Here is a 27056-nt window from a genome sequence, read left to right as displayed (position 1 = left end):
CCAAGAGACTGAGGCCAGGAGCCTAATGGAGTTTTTAATACAAGCTAAGAAAATCAAGAGTAAGAGAGCCTTTGAAAATTTTATAATAGATACAGTTTTTGAACTGAAGTGCATGTTAATTGCTAGTTAACCAATATTAGTAAGAAGTTTTTTCAGCTGGTTAATTTAATTCTAGGGATTTTTTTATACTTTTTCTAAAACATCGGGAACAGGCCTCCGTCAGGAACCTGAAAGGTTCAGTGACCAGAATCAGGATGACAATTGCTGCTGTTGTTGTTTTTTTAAAAAACAAAACAAAAGTTGCATCAGACTTGTGTGTTGGTGTAGTACTTGTTTTTTTGAGGTGACCAGGCAAAATCCTTCGATGTCGTCTTAGTTACAGTACAGGAAGATTGCAAGAAACTTTATTCTTGCATTTGCCTTCTTTTGCCTGAGGTTCTGCCTTAAAATCTTAGCGTCAGGAGGGGCTGTCATCTCTGGGTCCTTAAGTTGCTCTTTCTCACCTTGCTGTCATTTCCCATGCTCAACAAATGCAATTCTTACTTGGTCTTATGAAACTTTTTTTTTTTTCTGAAAACTGTCCACTTTGTGAACTCATCCAAAAAATACAGGAGAAAGTGTTTCAGTACAGCCTTTTAGAAACCTAAACACTTTTGGTTGTCCCATATTGCCATGTTTAAGTCTTGACTGGATGTTTATCTGGGAATTGGTACTATCTTATTGTGACAGTATGAAAAGGTGAAAATGCTAAATCTCTTTGATAGTCCTCAACGGAGATAAACAAAGGAAAAATCTTAATCTTTGATCTCCACTGTATGCATTACTATGTGCAATAAAAGTGTTTTTTCCCCTATAAGCAAAGGGGAGGAGCTGAGAATAATAAAAGCAGGAACTTAGAGGTAAGTTAGGATGGGCGTTGTTACATGATAAAGACTTGACTAGGGTTTTACTGACTACCTGCTCTGCCTGTGTTGATGAGGGCTTTTGTTTGTACGCAAGTTACAAATTCTCTGGAAGCTCTTGATAAGTATTTTCTGAAAGCAACTTACAGCAAGGTTATGTAATAGTCAGAAGCTCCATTTCACATGTGGGAGATAACAGATTGTTAGAGGCAATGTTTTCTTTAGTTCCTTATCTGTCAAACTGCTCTATCACAAAGCTGTGCGGTGGTGAATCTGAAATGGTAGCAGGAAGGTTCAAATACTCTGGAGAGAAGGAGGGAGATTTGAAACAGATAGCATGTCTTTTGGCTTCTGGATCTGTGTTACCTATATATAGAGATAGCTTTCTGCAGTCTGATTTAGGTTTGTGTAGCACTTATTTAGCTTGGGAGAAGGGAGAGAAGTGCATCTTGTTCATTGCACAGTTTGTGTGAACGTCTCTTTTGAATCTTAGACTGTTGGTATGTATGCAAGAAGGATGCATTTATAGGAAGTATACTTGCACAGCTTCATTCATAGAATGTATCTCTGTGCTTTTCTTAATTGTGATATATGTTGTGTTTGTGCATTCCTGCTGCCTTTGTGTTGAAAAGAAGTTTTTGTATAGTCCCATTTTTCAGATACTATAATTGCTTTTTTTAAAGAATAGAATACGCACAGGAAATCCATTGATCGCTTTTGATGTGGCAATAAAGTGCTAATGAAATAGTAACAATGCGGCAGTGTAAATGTACCAGTGCTATATACCAGTGCTTCAAGTGCTTCGCCTTGAATGGAAGGGGGACATCTTTGATGTGGAAAAATGGTTTGATCATCGCATTTCACATAGCCTAGGGTCACTACAGAGTTATTAACCATGGTAGCTGTCACTGAGACTTACATGCCTGAGCAAGCCCCTAAACATTCATCAGAGAGTAGATGTTTTCAAGCTGAGTGCGAATTAATGCCATAAAAATGAAAAGCTCCATACTCCTCAGCCAAACTTCTGAACTACCCGTTACCCATTTGAAGAATGTTTCAAAATATTTTAAAAATATGGCTGAATGATTCGGAGCAGTAACATGAGGTCCTTTCATTTCTCTCATTCACAGCAGTAGAGGAAAACCTTTTTAACAAAGTATACGCTTGTATGGTTAAAATGTGCTATACTAGTTGCCGTTCTCAGTTGTGGCTCAGTAGAAGTTAGTGCCTTCCCCTTTCCTCAGAATGATGGACTGAACCATGCGTTCAGTCAGATTTTCTGTGGATGTAGGCAGAAGTCCTTGGACCAGTAACATGGAGCTTGTGTTTTTAGGCTTTCTTTTGCAACTTTTGAGGGAAAATAAATATTGGTGTGTGTGGTGTGGGTTTTTTTTTCTTTCTCTTTTTTTTTTTTTTTTTAATTGGGAGTGGGACTCTAGTGTCATGGCATAACACCAGGTCTTAGTGGCCTCTTCATGGTTTAGAAGATACCTGCATCTTAATACAGCTGTAATTAATAAAGCCAGAAGATGAGGGAGAGCTCAAATTTTCCAATCCTGTATTATGTGAAATAGAGGTTAAATAATGCTTTAGGATGAGAGGAAGGGGGGGAAAAAAGGGGGAAAACAAAAATAGAAGCTAATTGCTGAACTTGAAGTGTCAATTACGTTGGAATTTATTTTTGCTAGTGGTTCAATTAACTGTAATGACTTAATTGAAGCAATAATTGAAATAATCTTGCTTCCTCAAGTTTCAGAATAACTCTTGAAAAATTAGCTTGCATTTGCCAACTCACCTGCTGTGTGTGTGTCAGCATGGTTTGTCAGGGGAAGTATATTAGAGTAGGTATAGGTTTGCTGCAAAACAGGGATCCTAGAAGGCTGATTTAATGATCTGAATCACGCCCTGTCTTGTAAGCTGCACCTGGGTTTTGTGACAACCATGCGGCTGGTGCCAGAGACTGTGGATTGAAACAAGTTTGCAGGATGATGCAGTTTCTTTAGTGGTGTAATAGCATACACTATTTAGCTTATTAATATTTATTTGGTAGTATACTTAACTGTATTATGGGTTTGTCGGTCATCTGCCATATGTATATTTTTTGAGCACTTTAAGCATTTTAAACCTTTAAACTATTTTACAGTGTTTTTTGAATTTAATGATATGCAATGTTTGTATGATCCAAACACTTCAATAGTTTTGCTTTATTATTAACAAATGTTTTTTGAGTTCTAACTCATTCATTTCCTGCTTCTAAAGATGTATGTTTTCATTCTGTGGGACATGCAGTGGGGGTGTTTTTTTAGCCTGTGGTTGTAATTGAAAATGCTACCAAGTCCTAATAAGCTTTATGGTCCTTTTTGGTTTCTGGAAGGTGGTTACACCTGTATTTCTGTGTCTCCTTACACAATACACATGCACATTTGCTGCTGTCTTGTTTCATCAGCTGCTGCCTGCGTCGTTCAAGTTGTTGCAGCTTTGACAAATACTGCTAATACTGCTTGGGGTGTTGTTGGTGGTTTTTTTAGTTGACAGTGACTGCTGCCAAGATGCTTGTTTCTTTCCTTTTTTTATGGGATTCTGACTAAACAACATTACAAGAAATGACATTCATGTGCATATATATGTGGTCAAATGAGATTATTACTGTGCATGCTGTATGGCTACAGTCACAATTTTCTCTTACAAACTTCCGTTTCATGGCAGTCATGACTTCTCCTTCATCTGCATGGCCAAGTTTGAGCTTTTTATGGCCTTGTAAAACAGATATCCTTTCTTCTTTGCAACCATTGGAATGTGTTTTTCTGTTCCAGGAGCTATGTGAGTGTGACAGGTTTTTCTGCTCCCCAAATGATGAATGTTCTTCGCTTTTTGTTTGGTTTCTTAGAATCTCCAGCTTACGATCGCTAACCAAGTCACTCTTCAGAAAACTCTTTTTAATTGCAATCATCTCTGCTTCCATTTTGCTTTTGCTTCCTGACATTTGCCTTCACCTATGTACAGTCCGCTCTCTACATATCTACTTGACCATCCAAGTTGCTCAAGTTCACAATGAGAATTTCACACATCTATTCCAGAGAGGTCCTGATGTTGTCGTGGAGTCCTTGTAGAAAATCTGAGACACCAAGAAAGTCTTAGTGTATGCATGGTGAGAGGCTACAAACTTGTTGAACCTCCAAATAGCCACTGGCACCACGATTGGCAGACTTTGGAAAATCCCATGTCTCCTTTAAAGGCAGGCATTTCTTCTTTACAGATATCATTCAAGGATTCTGCCACTAACTTTTTCTGACAAAGTTTGGTCCATTACATTTTTGAAAGTCTTCACAGTAATGGGAAATCACAAGCTCATTTCTTGTCAGAGCAGTGGTGGCTCTGCTCCTGATGCTGATTTCTTTTTAGCTTTCAAATGACGATGACTGCAGAGTTGTAATTAGCTAGGGTTTTTGATTTAGTGCAGCAGAGTGTAACTTAAGAGTGATTAAATTACTGAATGATAAATGTTGTGTTTGTCATGGAATTCTGTTCAGGAATTTTTCAGCTGAGTTTTTTGGGAGTTTTATTAGTGATTTCTTTGGGAAGTGGATTTTGCAATATAGTGTGTAGTGGAAATGAAATGAGCTTGCAAAGCTCGTTCATTTATATTCCAGTTTATTAACTCTGGTGGTCTTAACTTCAGTAGTGCAGTAGCACATTGAAAGTATATTATATAATCTATTTAAGATCTTGTCCATACAAAACAGAAGTATCTGGTCCATGCAACATAGAACTTAAACCAAATAATACAAAATACCTCTATTAAGACATCAACACTGGGAATTTCAGTATTTGTTTCATGGTGTATGTGTATAAAGGGCAACATTCATTCCTGAAGTAATTTTATTAAGTCAGTGTGGTTGTGCTAGGATTGAATTTAGCTCATTGTTTTGAATTCTCTTTTGGCAGCTAATTAGATAATAATATTGCAATATTATTTCTACTAAGAAGCATTTGAATAATTAAAATGTTTGATCACTTCCCAGAGAGAAAGTTGCTTGGTCTGAATGAGAATCTTCTATGGAAAATTTCATGGAAAGATTTAGATTATTAAATATGAATTTTTGTGTTTGAGGTTTACTTAAATATGGGTGTGAATTGGACTTGGAGCAGCAGTTATTTCTTCTTATCCAGCTTGTAGTGCATCCAAGTATATCTGTTCCAAGCCTCAGGTTTTAAATTATTAGTGGCCTGTGGTTATTGTGAGTTTAGTAAGCAGTCCTAATCTGTCTGTGTTGCATAGAGTGGGTTTAGAATAGTGTGAGGGCCAATAGTAATGTACTGTAAAGCTATTTAAGATTAAAAGGTATTTCTCCCCCCTCCCATAACTTCTGCCATTTTGTCTGCCTCTAAGCTGGTTGGAGATAACTTTCAGAACTGCTGAGCAGCCTGTAGCTGCCACTGACTGAGGTCAGCGAGACTTGTGGGTGCTTAGTGCTTCTGAAAATTGTTCCAAATGTCTGAAGATGCATTTAATTATTGTATAAATACACAAGCAGGTGTTGACTATTTTCAAAATAAACTGATTTTGAATGCAAGTTTGATTTATATTTAGAAGACTCTTAGCATAATTGGCAAGGAATGGCAAGGTCATAAATTAGTACCGGTTGCTTGATTTGTTAAAGTCTTTTATAGGGTATTTTTGCCTAAAATCTGCTTTTAGTTGCAGTTACTTCAAAGTGTTGAGATAGAAACAGTTGATTTTAAAAGAGCATGGATCTGTTGGGGAAGCAAGTTTCAGGAAGCATTTGTAGAACTTGTGTGTTGAAAAATGGAACATAGGAAACTTTCTCTGTATTGAAAAGGATGAGTTTGAACTGGAAAAATGGTATTTAAGCAAAGGGACTGCATGAAGGATCATATAAAGATGAGTTTGAACAACTTCTGCTCCTACAGATTCTGATGGAGTATTTTTCTTTAAGCCAAGGCACTTTTGCACCTTACAATCACTGGATGTTGTGTATATTGCTATATCCTATTTTGCTGATATTATTCGCACATGGGTCATTTTCACATATTTGGAGCCTGCTGTTTCCCAGTCTCTAATGCATCCACAATATTTATCAATATATGTGGTTTGGAACTGAAAAGCTTATGAAGTATCTCATATTAACTCTACAATTTTTTAAACCTTTCAAGAGATGACACGAATAAGGAAGAAGATGAAGATGAAGAAGAAGCAGAGGAGGAGGAAGAAGAGGAGGAGGAGGAAGATGACAACAGTAACAATGAGGAAGAAGAGTTTGAATGCTATCCACCAGGCATGAAAGTCCAAGTGCGGTATGGAAGAGGGAAAAATCAAAAAATGTATGAAGCTAGTATTAAAGATTCTGACATCGAAGGTGGAGAAGTCCTTTACTTGGTGCACTACTGTGGATGGAATGTGAGGTAACTTGAGTTTTAGCTAGTGATTGCTTCTTGAATTACTTCTAAAATACACTTGTGTATTTTAAAAGCTAAATGAATATAGAGTTCTGGAGTCCTAAGCTTTCAGTTTTAATGTTCTGTGAAGGTCATTGTACTGTATAAAACTATTTAGCTTTTTAACATACATAAATGCAGTACTTTAGTTATGTAGAAAATCATCTTAAAATGACTTGTTCAAAGAAGTCTTCCTTTGTTCCCTCTCTTATTTTTAGATCTCTCCATACAACAAATGATAAAATCCTCCTCTGGCTCTCTTAAGCCAGTTTTATCTCATACGATATTTGAATAGTGTACTAAACTGGATCTGTGTGTACACTCTTCTTGGGACAACAGAGAGTACACTATCAGTTTGGCACTTAGCAAGAGAAGTATGAGGGAGACATCAGTTTTCGGGGGGGGAAGGTTTTTTTCTTGTTGGACATCCACACTTAAGCAAACAAAATCTTACGTCACCTCCATCCTCAGACTTCCTCAAGTTTCTTAATGGCAAATTAGTGTGCAGCAAGTAATTACCTTTCATTCATTTAGATCTGTGTGGCCCCTGTCCCCCCCCCCCCCTCCCCGGCTGCCTCAGGCTTCCAAACAAGGCTCTTCTTAGCCCGGTGTCGTCTTATGTTATTCTTAATATATTTAGGAATATATGCTTTATAATGTCTTCAACATGTTTCTATTAATGCTGTATTAAAGTATTAATATATTTTTGCCACTTATGACCTATAGAAAGCTTGAGGAAACTTGGAAAACAGTAAAGGAAACTAAAGCTTCTGAATGACTTTTAAGCCAATTACTAAGTCTATTACCACTCCCCCCCTTTTTCCTTTTTTTTCCCCCCAGTTTCAATGTCTCTGCTCATTGTTCTCTGTTTTGAACTTTTGTTGTATTACTGTGTTTGTACATCTTAGAAAAAACAAGTGCCTGAGGCAAATCTTCTTTTCCTCCTGGAAAATCTGAGGCTCTTATGATCTTCATCATCTGGACTTTGATTACCATCCTACCTCTGACGAGGAGGGCAGGACAAGTCCTTATGCAGTGCTAGCAGGATCAACAGGCAGAGATCACAGTTGCAAAAACATGATACTTCTCTCCCTCCCTTGAATATACTACTTTGCATCTAGGTCTACTGATTTCCGGGACCACCTAAGCCACTCCTGAGAAATAACATCTCCATACTGATGGCTTTGATATCAGTTTTGTGCAGAATTTTAAATATATTGATCTATAGAAATATAATCTTTCACATAAACTCTGTCTTCAGGCAACATTTGTAAGCATAGAGGGCTGTGAAGTCTGGGCCTTAATGTCAGGGTCCTAGGGGAGATGTGGCCCACTCTGGGGAGGATTTTGGAACAGCGTTTTGGTCATTGTCGGGAAAGACCTGCCGTAGCAGCGCAGACTGGTAAAACTGGCACCCTGCTTGTGGTCACTGTGTATAAATCAAAGAGGTTTCTTGCTTTTAATCTCTTGTTTTGGAATTCAGGTGTAAGCATAGTTATTTTCAAGTTAATAATATTAAATATATGCTATGAAGTGAGAGGATCAGAGTTTTATCTGTGCAGTACCACTTCTAAGAAGAATTGAGAAGTCAAAAATGAGCCTTCATCTTGGAGATCCAAGCACCCTCATTGTTAAGGGAGAAATCAAGATTTTTGTTTTGTTTTCGATTCTGTTATCAATCTGCATACTTATTTAAATCAGAAACAGTTTTCTGTGACTAGGATATATTTGAATTTTTTTAAAAAAAGCATTTTTAGTAAACTTACACTCATTTGAGAGGTAGAAGGAGTTGTTTGGTCTTTCTGGCAGCAGGACTTGCATTTTATATTCTTACCTGGGGTGCAAAAGGAGCCCTCTGGAAGGTGCTGACAGAGAAGGATTCTTCATCAAAAAAAAGATATCGGTGATTGAGACTTAGCTTTGGAAATCAAATCATGTGACTCTGCTAAATGTGGCCAATTTATTTAATTCAGATTAAATGATTTAAAGTTTTGGATTTGACAGTAAGTGTGGGCAAGTCTGAGCTTAAGGTAGCATCTCAACACTTTGACATTTTAGCATAGTGAAGACAAATCTTGTATGAGGTATACTATTAGAGTAAGATTTGGTTTAAGTCAGTCACAACCTGGAAAGATAGCTCCTTTAATTGGTGTAGGTAGTAATTCCCTACTCTCCCCACTATTCATTTTCACTACATTCCTCACTTTCACCTTTTGTTTAGCAGGGCAAGTGCTATAATATTAAGTTATGGAGTGTGCTGGGCTCAGAATCCAGTGTTTTCTTCATTCTGTCATCCCCCAAACCTTAAAGCCAGTTTTCGTATTTCCCCTTGAGGTCAGTATACCATGTAATGACCTGTGCTTTAAACCCATAAACCTGAGCAGGAATCCTAAATAGCTAATAAAGTTTTCTTGTCACGAGGTAGCTTAAGTATTGGTGTGGGATTCAGAATAAGAAGTATGTGCACTGGGGTATTTGGAATTATTTAGCTTTGCTACTTTTTCTTTTTTTCTCTCCCCCCCCCCCCCCCCCCCCCACACACACACACTCTCTAGAACTAGTGACACTAACCACTGTGAAACATTGTGGTTGGTTGTGTTTTTTTGTTTTCTCAGTAGTAACTAGAAAATACAGAAATGGAATGGAGTTTAACAGCACTGTATATTTGCACTACTTTATGCTGAAAGACCTCATTAGCTCCTGTGATTCAAGTGATAAGTGTTTCTGATGAAGGTCAAGAACTGTAATGTGGAGTGGAGTTTGCCTTGTAATGAAAGGAAATAGTAAAAATGTCTCCCTTATTAAAGAAAACTGCTTATGTTATCACATGTTAACCAGAAAGCTCTCTAGAGAGGAATTGCGTTTCTTCTTCCTTCTAACTGGCTCGATTGCATTCTGAATTTTGTACGCTTTATCTGGAACTAAAACTTCTCTGGGAGCTACAGTTCCTTCTGTCATAATTTTGTTTTTCAGCTGCCAGTGCTTTAAGGAAAAGCTTACTGTGTAGGTTTTTTGAGGTGAATTTCTTCTGCAGTACATTCCCAGTAACTAGAATCAGAGAGTGAATATTCAGAACAAGTTTAGGTTGTTTTAACTCTGTCTGTCATATGGCACCATATCACAAGACGTGTTTTTTTTTTTTCTAACATGTTTTGACTGTTTAAAAATATGATTTATTCTTTTTAATATTATTTTCTTTCCTTCAGAAATCTGAATGGGAAAAAGTATTAGTTTCTGTCTCAGTTTGTTAATACTTCAACAAGTTCTGTACTTAACAGTCAGCCTCTGAAACTAAAGGAACTTAGGTAGCCAAGTTTCAGGTGCCTTGAGTAATGGAGGAAGAATTATGAAAAATCAGGTCCTCATCTACTATTTCAGTATTTAGTTATTGGATTACAACTGCTTTGTCTGATCGCAGCCAGTGAGAACACTTGATTCCTTGCTAGCAGATGCAGACAGCATGCTGGGAATTTTCAGCGAATTTGCCAAAGTTTGCTAGTTCCTTGCAGTAAACTGCCTTCCTGTGAGAGTGGAGAAGGTAGTACCTTTGCTAGTACAAACCTAGAGGCTGGAAAATATACTTTCCTTCCTTGTTTCTCCTGTTATACTCATAGAGGATTGACCATGCTGTTTCTGAGAATGTTGTGGTTTATTCTAACTTGTGGTCAGTACATGTGAATATAATAGGATTAGTGCATATTCCTATACAAGCTGCCAATTGCTTGTTTCCACTCTGTAACTGAGCATTCCTGCCTGCCTGCCTGCCTTCCTTCCCATTGGAACCCACCTTTCTGTCAGATTTGCATGTTAACTGGTAAAGCAGAAAAGCTTCACTCCTTCCCAGCTCACCTTGGTCTTTATTTTGGTAAGACAAAGGCAATGTTCTCTCTCAAGGTATTCTAGTTTTTATATTAAACCTATTTTTTTTTTTCCTCTCCTTCCTCTTGGTACTCAACCGAGTTTGTACAAATACGTTTAGGAATGTGTCTCTTCCCCCTCTGCCCCCACCACCAGCACCCAGCTGTTTGTTTTAGGGAGTCAAATTACAGAAGCAATTGTCATCAAAAATTGCATTTCTAGATTCTGCAAATACCTGTGATGTCTTATTCTGATATGTACTTATAACCAATTCACACTCAGGGAGCCCTCATGGCTTTTGAGGTGGTATATTCCATCTGTCTAAAAGTGCATGGTATCACATTAATGTTAATTTTTTATGTCTATACTTTGTTTTTTGGGAGGGGGAGTTCATAACATCTCTCTCTCAGAAATCCTAAGTTCAGAACTTCCCACAAATCATCACCCTTGCAGAAAATTCCCAACATGGAAAAACTAGAGCTACTTGCCAAAAACTGGAATTTTCCTTTTGGGTCATGTGCTGGGGATATTTATTCTTACATACCTGCTGGTTTCTAATACAGTATCTGATACTGATCCAAGAAGCAGACATATCTATGTGTTTGTATGTATACATATGCATCTTTGGCAGGGAGATTGAGAAATGATTCATATTCATGAGGTAAGCAAGTGTGGAAGCTAAGGGCTTGGCAGAAGATGGTACTGTAGTAAAAACAAGCCAAGTCTTCTGGAAGCATGTGTTTCTTGTAATGAGACCTGAAGAACTTTTCTTTCCTGTTTTTTCTGTTTTTCTTTTTGTGAACAGATTGTATAAAGCACCATTAGTTATGTGGTGAGGAAAGACTTTCATTTTACTGTTCTAATCAGGTGCAGTCCTATAAAGAAGGACAGTAGTCAGTGTCTCACGTGTGATTCAGGTGCAGCTTGGCACCTGGTGCCCTCTCCAGATTTCAAGGCATTTCTCTACTATGCAGTAGAGCAGTGTCACTTTTTGGTCAGGTTGTCAGCTGTGGCTTGGGATGTGTCTCTTGCAGGATCTGTTTGGGCATGGGGCTCTGTTGTCACAGATTAGACAAACTGTGTGCATCTGGCGTGAGTGATGAAAGGAAGCTGTGCCGCACAGAGGTATCTTCATAGATTCAAGGTTTCTGTGATGCTGGAGCTGCTGGCAAGATCTGACTGCTGTTCTGGGTACAGTCAGGAGAGGAGCAGGATGTGCTGGGGCCGGGAACTGTGACTCTCAGACACACAGGTTTTCAATTCATGTTCCTTAAGAAGAGGAGTTGTGACTGCTACTTCATATCTGTAACATTTAAGACCCTCTGTGTATCCAGAGGCTCTTATGCTTCTGCTCTTGCTTCTCTCCTTCACTTCAGTATACCCCGTAGTCTTATCAGCTGTCACCCTAACTGGCAGTACAATTATCCTGAATCATTGGCAGTGTGTGCAGCGTACAGACTTTGTTTGCATGTGTGGAAGATTGTTTTGTTGTTAGAAATGCATAGAATCAGTGAATACAGATTCTCTATTATGGCAGCATAATTGAGACAGAAAGGATACTTGGAATAATTATTTTTCCCTGTGAATGTGTCTAATCCTACCGCTGTTCTCTTGCGTCTATTTAGGTCTAAGGAAATCCTCTTGCATTTATCTAAACTGCAAAGTCCATTTGGCATTCTACTTAGTAGTATTCCTTCTTGAAAACTTGTCTTTGATTTGAAGAAAGATTACTTGAAATAGGATTGTCAAAAGTCTCTGAATATGGGAATTTTCCCTACCAAATCCGATGCCTTCTTTTAAAATAACATGGAGCATTCAGTCCATCTAGATGTTCTTTATGCTTTAAATAATGGACACCAGATTTGAAGTCCAGGTATCTAAAATCCTAAGGTGCTGCATCATCCCTTCACTATCTGCTCATATCCTGGGAACCTGAGGGCACCCCAGTCTTTAGGAAATAGCTGTGGTATGGGAGGAAACGCAGCTTGCTAGCCTTACTCCAGTGGCAGAGTGAGCATCTGCATAAAGCAGGCCGGCTATTTCATGTACTTTGTTCTAATTGCACGAAGGTAACAGGCAGCACAGTGGGAGTCTTGCAGATCTCCGCTACTTCTCCAGTAATGGGCATCATCTGCAGCCCAGCGAGGGTGCTGGTCTCGGGGTGCATTCACATCGTATGTTCCCTTGCTTATCCCTCTTGCAACAAGCTCGCAACTGCTGGCTGTTATTTATGTGTATCAAACTGGTTGTTGGGAGGCTCCGTGCTTTAGGATGTGTGAGGCTGTTTTCTAAAGGTAGTCCTGCGTAAAAGTGTGTGGGGGGTGGGGTGGGGTGGGGTGTTGCAGACTACACAATTTATGAGCTGGCAACTCTGACTTGAAACCACTGTGTTTGTGAATCCTTTCTAGCACTGAAGAGTTCTGTTTAAGTTTTAAAGAGAAATCTGAGCCTATCCACTTGCCAGTAACCTGGTGAGAGAACAATTAAAACTATCTGCAGCAATGCAGTTACTTTTCAGGGTGTTGCAATCTGCTAGGCTAGATGGTTGTAAGATTGTGGTTTGTTGTTGCAACATGAAGTGGGGGGGAATTATTTTGGAAAACTGAATTTTGGAGACTACTGCTAGACTGAGTGGATAACTTTGACTCCTTGTTTATGTTGTGTTCTGAGGTGTCCATTTTTCACTATATTATTATGTGGAATGTAAGTTAGTAAAATTCAGTACTTAGCTTCTGGAATCCTGTGCTTAGATCTTGGCTTAGGGAGTAAAAGAAAACAAGTTAGAAGCTTACAGTTTTTCCTGAATAATCCTTTTAGATTTATCAGTTAGTATCATAGATACAATTGGTAGTGGTTGCGAAGAAGCTGAATTGGAACTATATCAGCAGTCACTGTGTATTAAAATTGTGGTGCCTTAAGTCCACTGTAAGTCTAGCATGGTCATGAGTGCATTATTCAGTTCCCTTTTGTACTAGCTCTCTCCCCCCCCCCCCCCCATGATTACGTAGTGAGCTCACAATTTATGTGGTTGCACATTGAAGCACAAGTTAATGTATACTGATTTTTAACAGACTTGCTTCTTATTCAGTCAGTTATTTGAATTCACAGTTGAAACAGGACAGCAAATTATGCTTATAAAAAAGTTGATTCTTGAGGTTTTTCAGAAACGCACAGTGAAATTAGTAAGTACAGTTCCATAGTTAAAGGATATTCTTACTAAGGATATATCCAACTGTGGGAGATAAGACAGGTGATGTATCTTCTGATGTAAGATGAAAAACTAATTGAAAATGAATTGAAAAGTGACCATTTCCCAAAATGTTAGTGACTCAAAAGATCACTTTACAGACAGTCGTGCAGGAAAGAGTTTTTCTGGTTAACTAGTCACATTTTATGTAGTTGTAAAAATTTATTTTATTGATCAAATTTTAAAGTGTATGTACAAAATATACCTCTTAGAGATCCATACAGAATTATCTTTCTGGTAATCTGTTTTATCTACGTACATGGATTTCATGTTGTTTGATCCAGACTGGCACGAGTCAAAGCTGGTATTTTGTAACAATCAGTTAAGAAAACTTTGTCCTATACATCTAAACATATGAAGTAGTGAACGTTAGCTGTAACTCTACATACTGAAAAGTATATTAATGACTTCCGGTCCTGTTTTTGTATGTTTAATACTTTTGAATTTGCTGTTAATTTTCTTGCATGATATTTTGAATGTTTGCTTAAAAACATTAAATGTGTACAAATTTTTTGCTTTTAGATATGATGAATGGATAAAGGCAGACAAGATAGTGAGACCAGCTGATAAAAATGTGCCAAAAATTAAGCATCGAAAGAAAATAAAGGTAGTTTCTCTTCTTTTTTCCCTCCTTACCTCCACCCCCTAGTCAACTTTGGTTTAATTTATTCTTACATACTTTCCCCACATGCACTTCTAGTCTTTTGATAGACCTATGAACACATGACAATAAAAATGACTGCCTCTTAGCCTTTTAAAACTGAATAAGCTGTGTGGGTTGTTTTGTTTTGTTTTTTTAGCATGGTTTTGTTCTTTCACTTTTGGGGGAAAAAGCTTTTCTTTTCCTCCTGCCTATTCTTCTCATGGAATTTAAGTATGCACTAGCAGGACACAAACTAGATGGATCCACTTCAGCAGCAGTGGTGGCAGCCAACTCCCGGCAGCAGTGTTTGAGCTCTACTCCTGGCAGCAGTGTTTGTGAGCTCCCTCTGCTGATTCTGGAGAATGAACCAATGACTAATCCATGTATATGTGATATATACGTTCTTATTCCCTTCATCCCCTTTCTTTTAAAAGTCATTTTTAACAAAAACTGATATTTAGGGTCAGATTACGATACCTGCTTTGGGCAGCAGGATTCAAGGAGACTTTTCTTGCTCCTGCCTGCGATGCCAGAGCTCCCCCCCGCGCACCGTGGAGCCTCTGGGCGGTGCCGGGCGGGCATTCCGGAGACCCGGGCAGCCCCGGGAACAGGGTGTCACAGACTTTGTCCTGCCCGTTGCCACTCGGCCTTCGCTTGTAGGGCGTTGGCAGTCTCCCCTTTCAGATTTGTAGTAGCGTTGAGGTAATTCCCGTCTTTGGTGTAAGAACCTCGGCGTAGGCCCGGAAAGGCATTTGCGGACTCTTGAGTAAAGAAGAAAGCTTTTCTTTTCAGATTTGATGATGAGGGTAACTATCACCATTGCTTAATTGTAATCCATGTTAATTTGTATGCTCAAATGACAAGAGCTTTTAATCTTTTCTTTAATGTAGAATAAAACTGACAAAGAGAAGGAAGAGAAGTATTCTCCTAAAAACTGTAAATTGCGACGTTTGTCAAAACCACCCTTTCACACCAGCATGTCACCGGAGGCTGGGTCCAAACTTGATAGCACTGAAGCCAAAAATTCTGAACAAGCTCCAGTTAAATCTATAGAAATTACTTCTATCCTTAATGGGCTCCAAGGTATTGTACATAAACTTTTTCTAACTCTGTGAATAGCCTTCCACCGGTAGTAAATGTCAATGTAGAACAACTGTTGCAATTGTACAATTGTAAGCTTTTGAGTCTGGCTGTGCATCTGTTTCATTGTATTACATCATCTTCAGAAACCTTTATATATACTCTTACCCTTATATATAAGTAATATTTACATTTTCTGAAAATAGATATTGTAGATTCAGGGTATGCTATTAAAAATGCATATTCTTATAATTACATTTTCATGTTGCTGCCATGGCTTTTTTTGGTGCCCAGCAAGGCATTTTTGCTTCCTCTGTTACTTCTAAATTTTGAATTCTTGATCTATGTGATTTTTGTAATCTGATGAAGCTATCCTTGTCATAGATAAGAGAACTAATAAAACTAGGTTTCCTGTCTCGTTCCTAATGTTGTTTTCCCTTTCCCACACTTTTATATCAGCACTATAATAACTAGTTGCCTCTCTTCTTCCTTAGTTGCCTACATGCCTCCAGAAAAAGAAACTGTATATGATACAGGTAGTCTGGGTAACCACCAATTTTTGTGAAAGTTGTATGAACTTAGTAATCTTCCAGACAATTATTTAAACTTGGCCAGTGGGTTCTAAACTTGTAGGTGAAAGAAGAACAGTCTGCATAATCTCTTACGCTTCATTTTCTTAGGAAACCAGAAACTAAAAATACTTAGTGGTGATGATAATAACACTGTTATTACTGCTATAATTAATCTGTCATTAACTTCTGACTACAAAAGCAATTTGACATATGCCCTCTAATGTTTTGGAAAGCTAAATGTTTTCCATGGTACATAATTAGTTTCCAGAAATGCTTGTAATTGTGTGCCATTCTATCATTTAAATTCATATACATTCATGCTGTTGATTTTAAAACTACATTTCTCTCTCTCTCGTGCACTCGTGTGTGTGTGTGGTGTTTTGTTTTGTTTTGTTTTGTTTTTTTGTTTTTTTTTTAGAAAATATGCAAGACTACTATTTTTGTGTCCCTAGTCCTCCAATTTTAGAGCTGTTTGCTCAAAACTTTTTAAAGGTCTTTTTCCTACACTGGAATGATTAATACTTTTGTATGTTATATAAACTTTCTTTTTAAAGGTCACGGTAAAATAAATAGGTTGTGAGGGAAAATTAATAGACCTGAGTTTTGGTTACACTTTTTTAACGTGGAGTTCTTGTTTTTCATTCCAAATGGCAAATTTTGTTACCTTCTTTATTATATAGTAGTGTAGTTATGATGCTCTAAGCTTATGAGAAAGACAAGTGTTGGAAGCCTGTTTTAAGTGACAGATTACTTGGAACTTTAGGCCATAATATGTACCATGATTCTTTAATTTAAAAAGAAAAACACACACTGAAAGAAGGATGCAAAATTTGCTTTCTGATTGAGTCTTAGTGTAGAAATTCAGATCCTGCCTCTCTTAAAGAAACAATGAGCAAGAACACCTGAGGCAGCATTTCCCAAGTTGTTCTGTCCTGTACCTCTCAGTTACCTATTAGCATGCTCTTCTCTAAGTTTGTTGACTTCAGCAGACTTTTTAAAAAAAAGTTAATTTAACTTTGATCATCTCAGTTGAAAGTTTTGCCTTTCTTCTCTCCCATTAGTTACGTTATCATCTCTAAGGAGATGGTGAGTTTTAGTGAGGAATTGAGAATGAGAGCTAGGAAGTGGCATGAAGGGTGTTAAACCACCAAAAATGGCATGTAAAGGAGCTACCAAAATATCTGAGCCACTTCTTACTGCTCCTTGTATCCATTTCTTTTCCCATTGGATGGGCCTGCTGTTGATTCTTTCTCATCATATCTCTGTTCTTTTTTTCTCAGTTTCTTCATTCCTGACCTTGAATTTTCTTACTGTAATCTACACTCTTATTATTCATATATTTCTCAAAGTGCATTTGTTTATTATGTCGGTTTTTTTAAGGCTGGTCACCAGACTGGTTTATTTGATGCACTATTGCATGTCTTTTTATTTTATTTATTTTTATTTTTATTCTGTCCTTTTTACATTGTGGATTCTTTAGGGAAATTATTGTCTTAGTCTGTTTTGAGCTTTGGAGAAAGGGCAGATAATACTTTTATGTTGTAACTCATAAGAAACATTAAGAGTTTTTATATTAAACACTTTCTGTTTTGTTTTTTGTTATGAAGAAAGTTCTTATTTGTATGGATTAATAAAAAATGTCACTTAGATAAAAGCTATTGATCTATGCATTCTCTGCTTGGGAAACTCCTTGGAAGAATTTCCTAGAGATGTGCTTTATAATACTGAGTTTCCAAACTCAGTGACACTGCTCCTAATCTAGCTATTACGCCTTTTAATAGAACAGAAAATAACCTTTGAAGCCTTTATAGGATGCAGTTTAAAAATATATATATCCTACTAGAAAGCCCAGTACCGTTGGTTCATATCTTTGCAGTTTTCTTTAGCTGTTTTTTGGTATTGCTTGTAACCAGAATCAAAACAAACTATTTTTTGTGGGGTTTTTTTTTGATTTTATTTTTAACTAGCTTCTGAAAGTTCTGATGATAGTGAGCAGGAAGATGACCAAAGTGCCCAGAATGTACCTGCTGATGGCAAAGAGGAATCTCAAGATGAAGCTATGAGCCAAGATAAAAATGAGCTCTGTCTGAAAGAAGAACAGAGCAATTCATCCCTCCTAGAGGAAACTAAAGCTCTGACAGATGTAGCAGTGCCCAAGTCAGGATCCAAGTCTCCAGAAAGATTGCGAAAAGAGCTGGAAGAATTATCTGAAGATACTGACTCTGATGGAGAAGATGAAACCACAAAGAAGAGAAAGGAAATAAAAAAGGAAATGGTTGATAAAACAGCAAAACCACAAGTTAAACGTGGTAAACGAAGATACTGTGTTGCAGAGGAATCTTTAAAGACTGTGTCACCTAACAGAAAGGATGAGAAATCCAAAAGCAAAGACTCCCTTGGTTTAGAAAACAGCAGTAACAGCTCCTCAGATGAAGACGAGGAGGACAAATCTAAACTGAAAATCACTCCCACTAAAAAGTACAATGGATTAGAGGAGAAAAGGAAATCTTTACGGACAAGTACTTTCTACTCAGGATTTTCTGAAGTAGCAGAGAAAAGGATAAAGCTTCTAAATAACTCTGATGAAAGACTTCAGAATACCAGAGCTAAGGATCGAAAAGATGTTTGGTCAAGTATTCAGGGACAATGGCCGAAAAAAACGCTGAAGGAACTGTTCTCGGACTCGGACACTGAAGCTGCTGCCTCCCCTCCGCATGCTGCTCCTGAGGACACTGCAGCAGAGGAGCAGCTTCAGACTCTTGCAGAAGAAGACGTATCTTTGCCTAGCTCTGAACTTGAAAAACCTTTGCCAGCTAGTGTAGAGGTTAAACCTGTTGAGGAGAAACCAACTGAAATGGGTGAAAAGAAAGTTGAATTTCCAAGCAGTGGGAGTAATTCAGTGCTAAATACTCCTCCTACCACACCTGAATCACCTTCGTCTGTAACCGTAACAGAATCCAGTAGACATCAATCCAGTGTCACTGTCTCTGAGATGTTGCCACCAAATCAAGAAGAGATACGAAGCATTAAAAGTGAAACCGATAGCACAATAGAGGTGGATAGTGTTGCAGGGGAGCTGCAAGACCTCCAGTCTGAGGGAAATGTTTCTCCAACAGGTTTTGATGCCAGCATCAGCTCCAGTAGTAGTAATCAGCCAGAGCCAGAGCATACTGAAAAAGGTAAAGAAAATGTTGAAACAGAGCTGTTTTCAACCTAGATCTAGCTCTCATTTACTGTGTTGCTGATGTATTTGCATTCTGTTATCATTACACTGCTGACAAGTTAGTTAATACTGTTGGAGGAAGTAGTAGCCTGCTGCCCACTTTAAATCTGTGGAAACAGCGTAATCAAGTGAATAAAAGATGATAATCTTCTAGGAAGTTTTCTGTGGCCTTTTGCTAAGAATTCTAGTGCTTTTAATGAGGAATAAAGCATATAAGAAAAAAGTTTATATTGGAAATGACAATGAAAGACCAGAGCAAGCTGTAATGCATTGTACAGGGAATATGTGTTGTAGTAGGCTGCATACACTTTCAAATACCTTGCTTGCAAGAGGAAGATACTGTTTCTTAGGTAACATTTTGATTCTCTCTATGCTGATGATTTGGAAAAATCAAGTGCCGATTATTGCTTCCTTAGGCAACAATTTCAAACTGCTTTCTAGAACTGGCTACCTTGTATCAATTTTAAGAAACTTGCTTTTTTTTTTTTTTTTTTTTTTTTTTTTTTTTTTTTTTAGGACTCCTATTAATGTTGAAGGAGTTCACTGTTTACATTCATAATTCACAGGAATTTGATCACAGGTTTTATGACTAAACAAAACAGTTTAGGAAAATCTGTGTTTCACAACTTAGTACTATTTCTATCTAAAGATTTGGGTACTTTCTTTTGAATTTCTGAATCTGTTGATATTTGTCAGCTTTTGCCATTACAGATGGCCATCTTGAGATTTCACTAAATTATTTTTAAATATTTCCTGTAGGTCATGCTTTATATGCTGTGGAAATCAAAGTTCAAACCATTTTAATCCTGAAAAATAGATAGGGTTAGAGGCTGGGAGCATCTTTACCCCTTCCTCCCCACCCTGCTTCACTCACAAATGGGTTTTCATCTTCAGATATGTTTTTGTAAGTTGTTTTTGAAGGTCCCATCTTGGGACCACCAGAGTAGAGGGAGTAATAAGGGCTCAGTCCTGCCAGCATTTGTGTGCGTGACATCAGTGGACTGTCTGCTTCGTAGAGGTTTGCGAGACTGGGTCCAAAAAACTTCTGTGAGGTTCTCTGGCTGTTGTATAGTCCCATTAAAAGCACAGCTACTTTTACCATGTTGATCTGCCTAAAAAATTATTAATCCAAAAGAAGAAAGTGTGTGTCTGAATGTAATCCTGAGATGACAAAAGTGGTTTCTTCATCTCAACAGATTTCAGTTCTCTTGAGGAGAAAAATAATTAGCTGAAAATTTTCCCAAAGTACCCTTAAGGTGTGTTACCCTCATCATTCTGTTTTTGTTGCATTCTTTCAAAAGAACAGTTCAATGTTTTTGCTTAAAAAGAGGAGAGAGTTTGCAAGAGAGGTGGAAGTTCTAGTCCTCTAAGTCAGCCTGTAGTGCTTTCCCCAATTCCTAGGTGGGTAGGTGTAGAACTTAATTTGTTTCTTTTTTGTCTGAAAGGAAGTTACTGCCACATGAAATCAAGAAGTCTTTTTCCTTGTTTTAAGTTGTTTTTATGCTATTAATAGAACAATACTGGTCTTGCATGTATTAGATTTTTAACTTCCTCTCTTACTTTATCACCATTCTGCCTCTTTTAGAAAACTGGGTGAGCCCACTGTTTCTTAATTTACATGGTTTTGTTATGGTACTCATTTTCATCTGTAAATCAGGAGGTCATGTGAGTGTAAATTTGAATGATTCCTATTTGCAAGCTACTAGATTTTTTTTCTTCTACTGTTTGTATGGGAAAGAGTAGAAGAGTAATTTTCCTCTTCTACTTTTCTCCTTTTAGTCACAAAAAACAGTAGACTTTCCCCCCCCTTTTTTTTTAAACAGATAATTGTTGACTTATTTTTTTTATCACTATCTCGGTTCTATTTTTTTTTAAACATTCAATTAATATAACTACTGATAACAAATAATAGTTTAGGGTTTTTTTCCCACAGCTTTCAAGTGTGGCAAAGGCTTTATTTCCAACATTCCATTCTAATGATTCCTTAAGTTTTTCTAATAAATGTATTCCAATTTAATTTACAGTATAAAATATATTTAAAAAAAAATCCGTGTGGTCAGAGAAATTCTGATGATGCATATGAGAAAGTTATTTGCAATTATCTTATATATGCACTTCAACCAACAAATTGTCTGCTTTCCCTCCTCCACCTCTTCTTGCCAATATAAATAGAAAACTGAACCCTATTAAGGATAGATAAGGGCAGTTGCATCGCTGGCTACAAACTTAAGCTCTGAGGGTTTTTTTTTTTTTTGAGAGAGACTTTATGGTTGAGAAAGACACACAGAAGTGCAAGTATTTATGTTTGTTTGTGTGTTTTTCTTTCAATTATAGTCTGTTCAGGCCAAAAAAGACTTAAAGATGCTCAGGGAGGAGGCAGCTCTGCAAAAAAGCAGAAAAGAAGCCACAAAGCTGCTTCTGTGAACAACAAAAAGAAGAGTAAAACTAGTAAGTACAGCAGCTTAATGTGAAATAACATGTATGAGAGTATTGTTTCACCTGTTGAATGACAGTAGAGATAAAGTCTGGAATAAATATATTAGGACAAAATATTCTGAGCAGGGAGTTCTTCATGCTGTTTAAATGAATAAACTATTTTTAGTGAATGCCAAAGTATTTTTAAATGTCTTGTGTTATTTCTGGGCCTATTTCTAAGAAATGTTTAATATTTTGTAATTCAGAAAGACTAAGAGGAGTGCACATTTCATGCATAGTAGGATCGGGATCTTTGTTACCACAGGGAAAAAGACAGGCATCTGACATCATGGTCACATGTTTAAGATGGGAGACTGGAGTTTAGCTCAAACAACCTCATGCTGCAGAAAACATTTAGAGGATAATATCTCTTCCAGTGGCAAATACGTAAATAATTCCAGAAGAAGACCAGCTCTATCTTCTTTCTCTATCATTTATTACATCTTAAGTAAACAATGCATGATTTTGCAGCTCTTATGTTAAATTAACTTGTAGAAGCTAATTGGAATAGGATCTATGGTACTAGGGAAGAGAGCCTTAGTAAAAGCAGAGCTGTGTAAGATGAGACACATACACGTGTTCAGAAGACAGCAAGATCAATTACTGCCTCTTCTCACTGTTAATGTTAATAAGAAATGTCAGGGGATGGTCAGCCAGGATAGCGTTTAAAAAAAAAAAAAAACAGTTAAGTAAGGATTGAAAATATATACTGTCTCTCTTTATCAGCTTTTACTAAAATTGTGCCCCTTCTGATCTGATATTTGCTCTCACTGCACCCATACTTTGTGTACTTCATGTTCAATGAACCCCTTTCCACAGTCTCTCATCCTTTTTTCATTCCATTCCATTTCACTGATCTCCTCCTAACAAAATCCTTCCTCCTTCTCTCACCCCAGGAATTAAAGTAACAAAGCAAACTGAATTTGCAGAACTAATGCACCATTTTTAGTTTTATCACTGCTCCCTTTGATTTTGTGGATTTATCTCTTTTTCTCAGCCTGTATCTTTGTCAGGATGCAAGCACTTCAGGACTAGGATTGTTTCTTGTACTGTGTACAGTGCTTGGCATATGTGGACTCTTTAAGTACTGCTGTAATAAAGGCAATAAATAAATAAATAAAATGTGGAATCAGTTGTGAGCAAAAAATGTTTTTGGCAAAATTCAGGTATGTCAGTTAAAGCTGTTTGTCGCAGCTTCAGCTTTTGTCTTTGCGTTAAGGCAGCAGACAACTGCAGCTCTGCGGCCAGCAGGGTTCCTTTCTACAACATGCCTCTTGGTGACCTTCCTTGCTAAAGAACTTGTTTAGCAGCTTCTCCGGTGTGGGTAACTGGATCATAAAGAACAGAACCAAAAGGGACTGTGAGGGTCCATCTTGTCAGTACCTAGGGCATGTACAACTAATGTGCAAGTTTCTCCTAATAAATGTTTGTCAAACACAATTTTAAAAACAACTCTAAGGATGGAGATTCTGTCACTTCTCTAGGCATTTTCTTCCAGTGCTTCACTAGACCTATGCTGAATTATTACCTCTCCCTCCATCCCAGTTCTATTTTTGTAAGGCTAAACAATCTTGATCCTTTTGATCATTCATCATAAATCATGTCTTTTAGAGTGATTATTTTGTTACTTTCCTTTGGACAGTTTAATTAGAAACCTGTATTCAGTTCAGCCTGTTGCTTTTATTATAAAAGTGATTTAGTGTGAGCTGAAGTTCTTTGGTTCTGGGTGAGCTGGAGATGTTCTTCTGCAGATAAAAGCAAAATTTAAACATTGCATCTGAGGGTTTTTTTGTAGATGGTGTCGTATAAACTTCACCTCATTACTAGTCATCTTAGCACTGAAGACCTAAAGTAACTAAAGGTGACATAAGGCTAAAAAAAAAGGTCAGTTGCTTACTCTCACTTCTATCTTACGCATGGCCTAAGAGAGTACAAGGGAAAAGCTGATCTATAACTGTAACCTTTAAAACTGCAGCACAGGTAGAAGCTTTTATATGCTGAATGGTGTATCTTTCTCTTGTTTATCTCTGTTTTTAATATTGATTTCTAATAGAGCAATCAAACTTGCTAGAAAAAAGTAAGTATAGCCTCATAAGCAAAAATTATTCATAAATGCATGGATAACGTTTGTATCTACATTGTCACATTAAATGGCCTCTTTGTGTTATTTTCTAACATAGAAAGCATCTTCATGAATATGGTTCTAAGAACCATATGTGGCACTATTGAACAGTTCTGAGTGTAGGATGTACTTTCCCTACACAGACCGTGGATAGTCAGATTTTATGCAGGAGTTTTCATAAAATTATTATTTTTTTCTCTTACATACATTCATGTGCACTTTCAGCAATATACCTGCCAATATTCAGGATAGGTTGTGGAGCCCCTGACGGGTAATGGAGCCACAGTATGGTCCTTTTACCCACTTTCTAGCTCTAGGATTTTGATTCCCATGAGCCCACTTTGTAGCTATGAATCTACCTGCACAGCAACCAACTGGACAGTGTTACCAGTGCAAGTTTTCCCTTTCACAGCATGCTGGAATTAGAGAAACCCCATTGTATGGCTGCCTATTTTGTGGTCCTGTCTTTGAGCTCTAGAGAGGCAAAGGGCCACGTGCCAAGTTCCTATGCCAGGGTAAATTGTATCATTTTAGGGTAAAAGGGTTTCAGTCAAATAAACTCCTTTTATTTGAGAATCAGTGCAGGGGCAGCTTCTGATGAGCTTTGTTTTGGGGAAGATGGTGATTTGTTTTATAATAATGCATTTTCTTGTTTCTTCAGCAAACAGCAGTGATAGTGAAGAACTGTCTGCTGGTGAAAGTGTGTCCAAGTCTCAGCCAGCAAAATCAGTTTCAGCTGGCATGAAATCTCACCAAACCAAATCACCTGCAAGAACACAATCTCCAGGAAAATGTGGGAAAAATGGAGAGAAGGAGTCTGATCTCAAAGAACAGAATAATCGCTTGCCCAAAGTTTACAAATGGAGTTTTCAAATGTGTAAGTATTGTCTTCAGAGCAAGCCCAGGGTGGTCCTAGAGTAACACAGAAGAATGTTTTTTGAGTTTTGTTTAGTTTGTTCTTTTTCCTCCCTAGAATTATTCCATCATGAGTTTGCTTAGTTTTTTGATAAATCCAGTGGTGGTGGTATGTGGGTGGGTGTGGATTTTTTAGTTCTGTTGGGGGGGTGTTGTTTGTCTGTTGCAATTGCAGTGCAGGTAGCCGCCTATATCCCACTCCTTTAATTCTGTTTTTTCAATTAAGCTCCTATGCGGACTTGCCATTCTTGCCATCCTGGGCTGACTTGCCATTCTGGCATGAGTGTTATCCACTAGATGCATTTCTTGTGTTGATGTTTTCTTGCTATTTTACTCTTCCTTCTCTAGCTATCATTCAGACATTTACGTGATTGATTTGCAATTTTTTTTCCCTTCTATTTTGCCTTATTGAACCAGGACACATCTACTATTTGTAGTGATAAAATCTTTCAGTGTGTGGGTGTCAGTCAGCTACAGGTACACATTTGGCTAGCTGTGAGCGTAGCATTGAAAGGATCATGAATTCCTCTATCTGAAAAGCAGTTCAATAGCTTATTAGTGCCTCAGTGATACTAATGTAACTTCTTCCTTGCCTTTATATGTGTACATGTTGATGTGCTATTGCACGGTTATATACACTGGAGAAAGGAGAGGAGTATGACCAGATATTAGATGAATATGACTCCTCAATGTAACAATAAGCAAGCAGTTGAAAATAATTATTTAAAAAGAAAAACTTGCTGTTTTTTGTCCCTGTCTCTCTTCTGGTTTCCAGGAGTCTAATTGCCTAGTCAGCAATACATCATTCTCCTCATATTTTAGTACCAACTGTGGATGCATGCATGAGTTGCTTTCTCTTTGCTTTTAAAGGTCAAATTAAAACTGTGTGAAGTGGCTGATACAAATTACTACTTAAAATAATCCATAATATCTCATTCAGTGTTCACAGATGACCTTAGTATATGTCAAGTCTCTGAAGTTCGCAGAGCACTGTGCTAGTGGGAATTTGGGCAGAAGGAGCTCTTTTCTGCTGCCTGTTCCAGGCAGCGTGAAGGCTGCTGTCCCTCTCGTGGACTGGGAACAGGAAAAGGCTGGCACAGCATGTTGCGCAGACACCTATGCTAAATCCTTTGCCAGCAATGCTGTTTTATGCCCAGGGAATTCTCCACTTAGCAGCTCCGTTTCTTCTTGTGATGAAAGAATATGACCCTACAATTTTTCCACAGCTGTGAATCTGCATGTTGTTCCACATTAAAAGTATTTTTCTCCTAGTTCTTCCTCACAATCAAATTACATTCTGCTTTTTTTCAGGACTGTGAATGTAATGGCTCTTTATTGTCCTTTGCCTCACTGGCTGTTCCCCTGCTCAACTCAACACTCACTGGCCTCTTAAGATTCATTGGGCAGATGTCTTGCATAACAGGAAAAAGAGCTTTTGCTTCTTTTTCTCTACCTCTGCTACATTGCACATGCTAAATCTGCTTGGACTTGAGAGTGCTATTTAACGCATTTCCTGCTTTTGCAGGGAGCTGGGACATTTTCAATGTCTTTGAGCTCTCCTTGTCTTCCCATGCTCTAGTATAGTTGTTGCCTTTTGGGCCTGTGTTTTGGTTTTAGTTTCATTTATAGGCTGGTGAACTGCATCTTGTGGTCCCCAGAGGAGAGGGGATGTGTGGGGAATGGGCAGGGGGTATTGTGTTAAGATGCTTTGATCCCATCTAGTTATACCTTGTGGCCCTTATGCCATTTGATTTAGATTAGAACGACCCCACAGCTATCCAAATCCCTGTTGTAACTTGCTTGTTTTGTACTATGGAATTATTAAGGCAAGACTGAACTTCCTGGTGTATTATGCCAAATCAAGCTACAGCAGGGAGTCAAACACTAACAGGCTCGAAGTTTCTTTTGGGCCGCTGTGTTCCCACCAGTTGTCTTGGTTTCCCCTCCAGTGGGGAGGGGAATGCACACATCTTTCTTCCTTTCCGCATCCCCTTCAAATGATACCACCACAGACACAATATTTAAGAACAAAGTTTCTGGTAATAAACAGCAGTTGATGTTGTTGCATTTCTTGGCCTTGTTGTCTACTACTTTGAAGTTCATCACTAGGATTTGAGCACTTTCCACATCTAAAAAAAGTCTGAGTTTTAATGAAACACTGCAATAAAACAATTAACAGGCATTGTTTAACTTGCAGCTGACTTGGAAAATTTGACAAGTGCAGAGCGCATAACAGTTCTTCAAGAAAAATTGCAGGAAATCAGGAAACACTACCTGTCCTTAAAATCTGAGGTGGCTTCCATTGATCGAAGAAGAAAGCGCTTAAAGAAAAAGGAACGGGAAAGTAAGTGCTGGGAGCTACATTTTACTTTTAGAAGGCTAAATCACGTATCGTCACGGCTGGTTTTAATAAAGTTTGGATAATTTTGAGGAAGATATGTGCCATTAGGAGTTCTTTTAAAAACAGAAGAGGTTGTATACAAATATTTTATGATCTTTAAAAGGTACAGTTCGTTTATCCAGTGACTTTTAATTAATCCTTTGTAAAGAAAAACTGCTTGC

General features: G+C 37.8%; 1 protein-coding gene across 6 annotated transcripts in view; it reads left to right on the top strand.

Moving 5' to 3' along the window:
- ARID4B (AT-rich interaction domain 4B) overlaps window positions 1-27056 on the top strand; it is a 98972-nt gene that overhangs the window by 69337 nt on the left and 2579 nt on the right. For 5 of the 6 annotated variants that reach the window (XM_067293472.1, XM_067293473.1, XM_067293474.1 and 2 more), the window contains 7 exons: window positions 6078-6326; window positions 13987-14071; window positions 14998-15190; window positions 17727-18938; window positions 21317-21430; window positions 24241-24456; window positions 26692-26838. In XM_067293472.1, coding sequence (XP_067149573.1) covers window positions 6078-6326; window positions 13987-14071; window positions 14998-15190; window positions 17727-18938; window positions 21317-21430; window positions 24241-24456; window positions 26692-26838 — 2216 coding nt within the window. The remainder of the gene's footprint in view (window positions 1-6077; window positions 6327-13986; window positions 14072-14997; window positions 15191-17726; window positions 18939-21316; window positions 21431-24240; window positions 24457-26691; window positions 26839-27056) is intronic. The other variant, XM_067293476.1, reaches the window with a different exon arrangement.

The sequence above is a fragment of the Apteryx mantelli genome, chromosome 3, assembly GCF_036417845.1.
Source record: "Apteryx mantelli isolate bAptMan1 chromosome 3, bAptMan1.hap1, whole genome shotgun sequence".
NCBI lineage: Eukaryota > Metazoa > Chordata > Aves > Apterygiformes > Apterygidae > Apteryx > Apteryx mantelli.
This window is presented reverse-complemented; position numbering and strand designations above follow the sequence as displayed.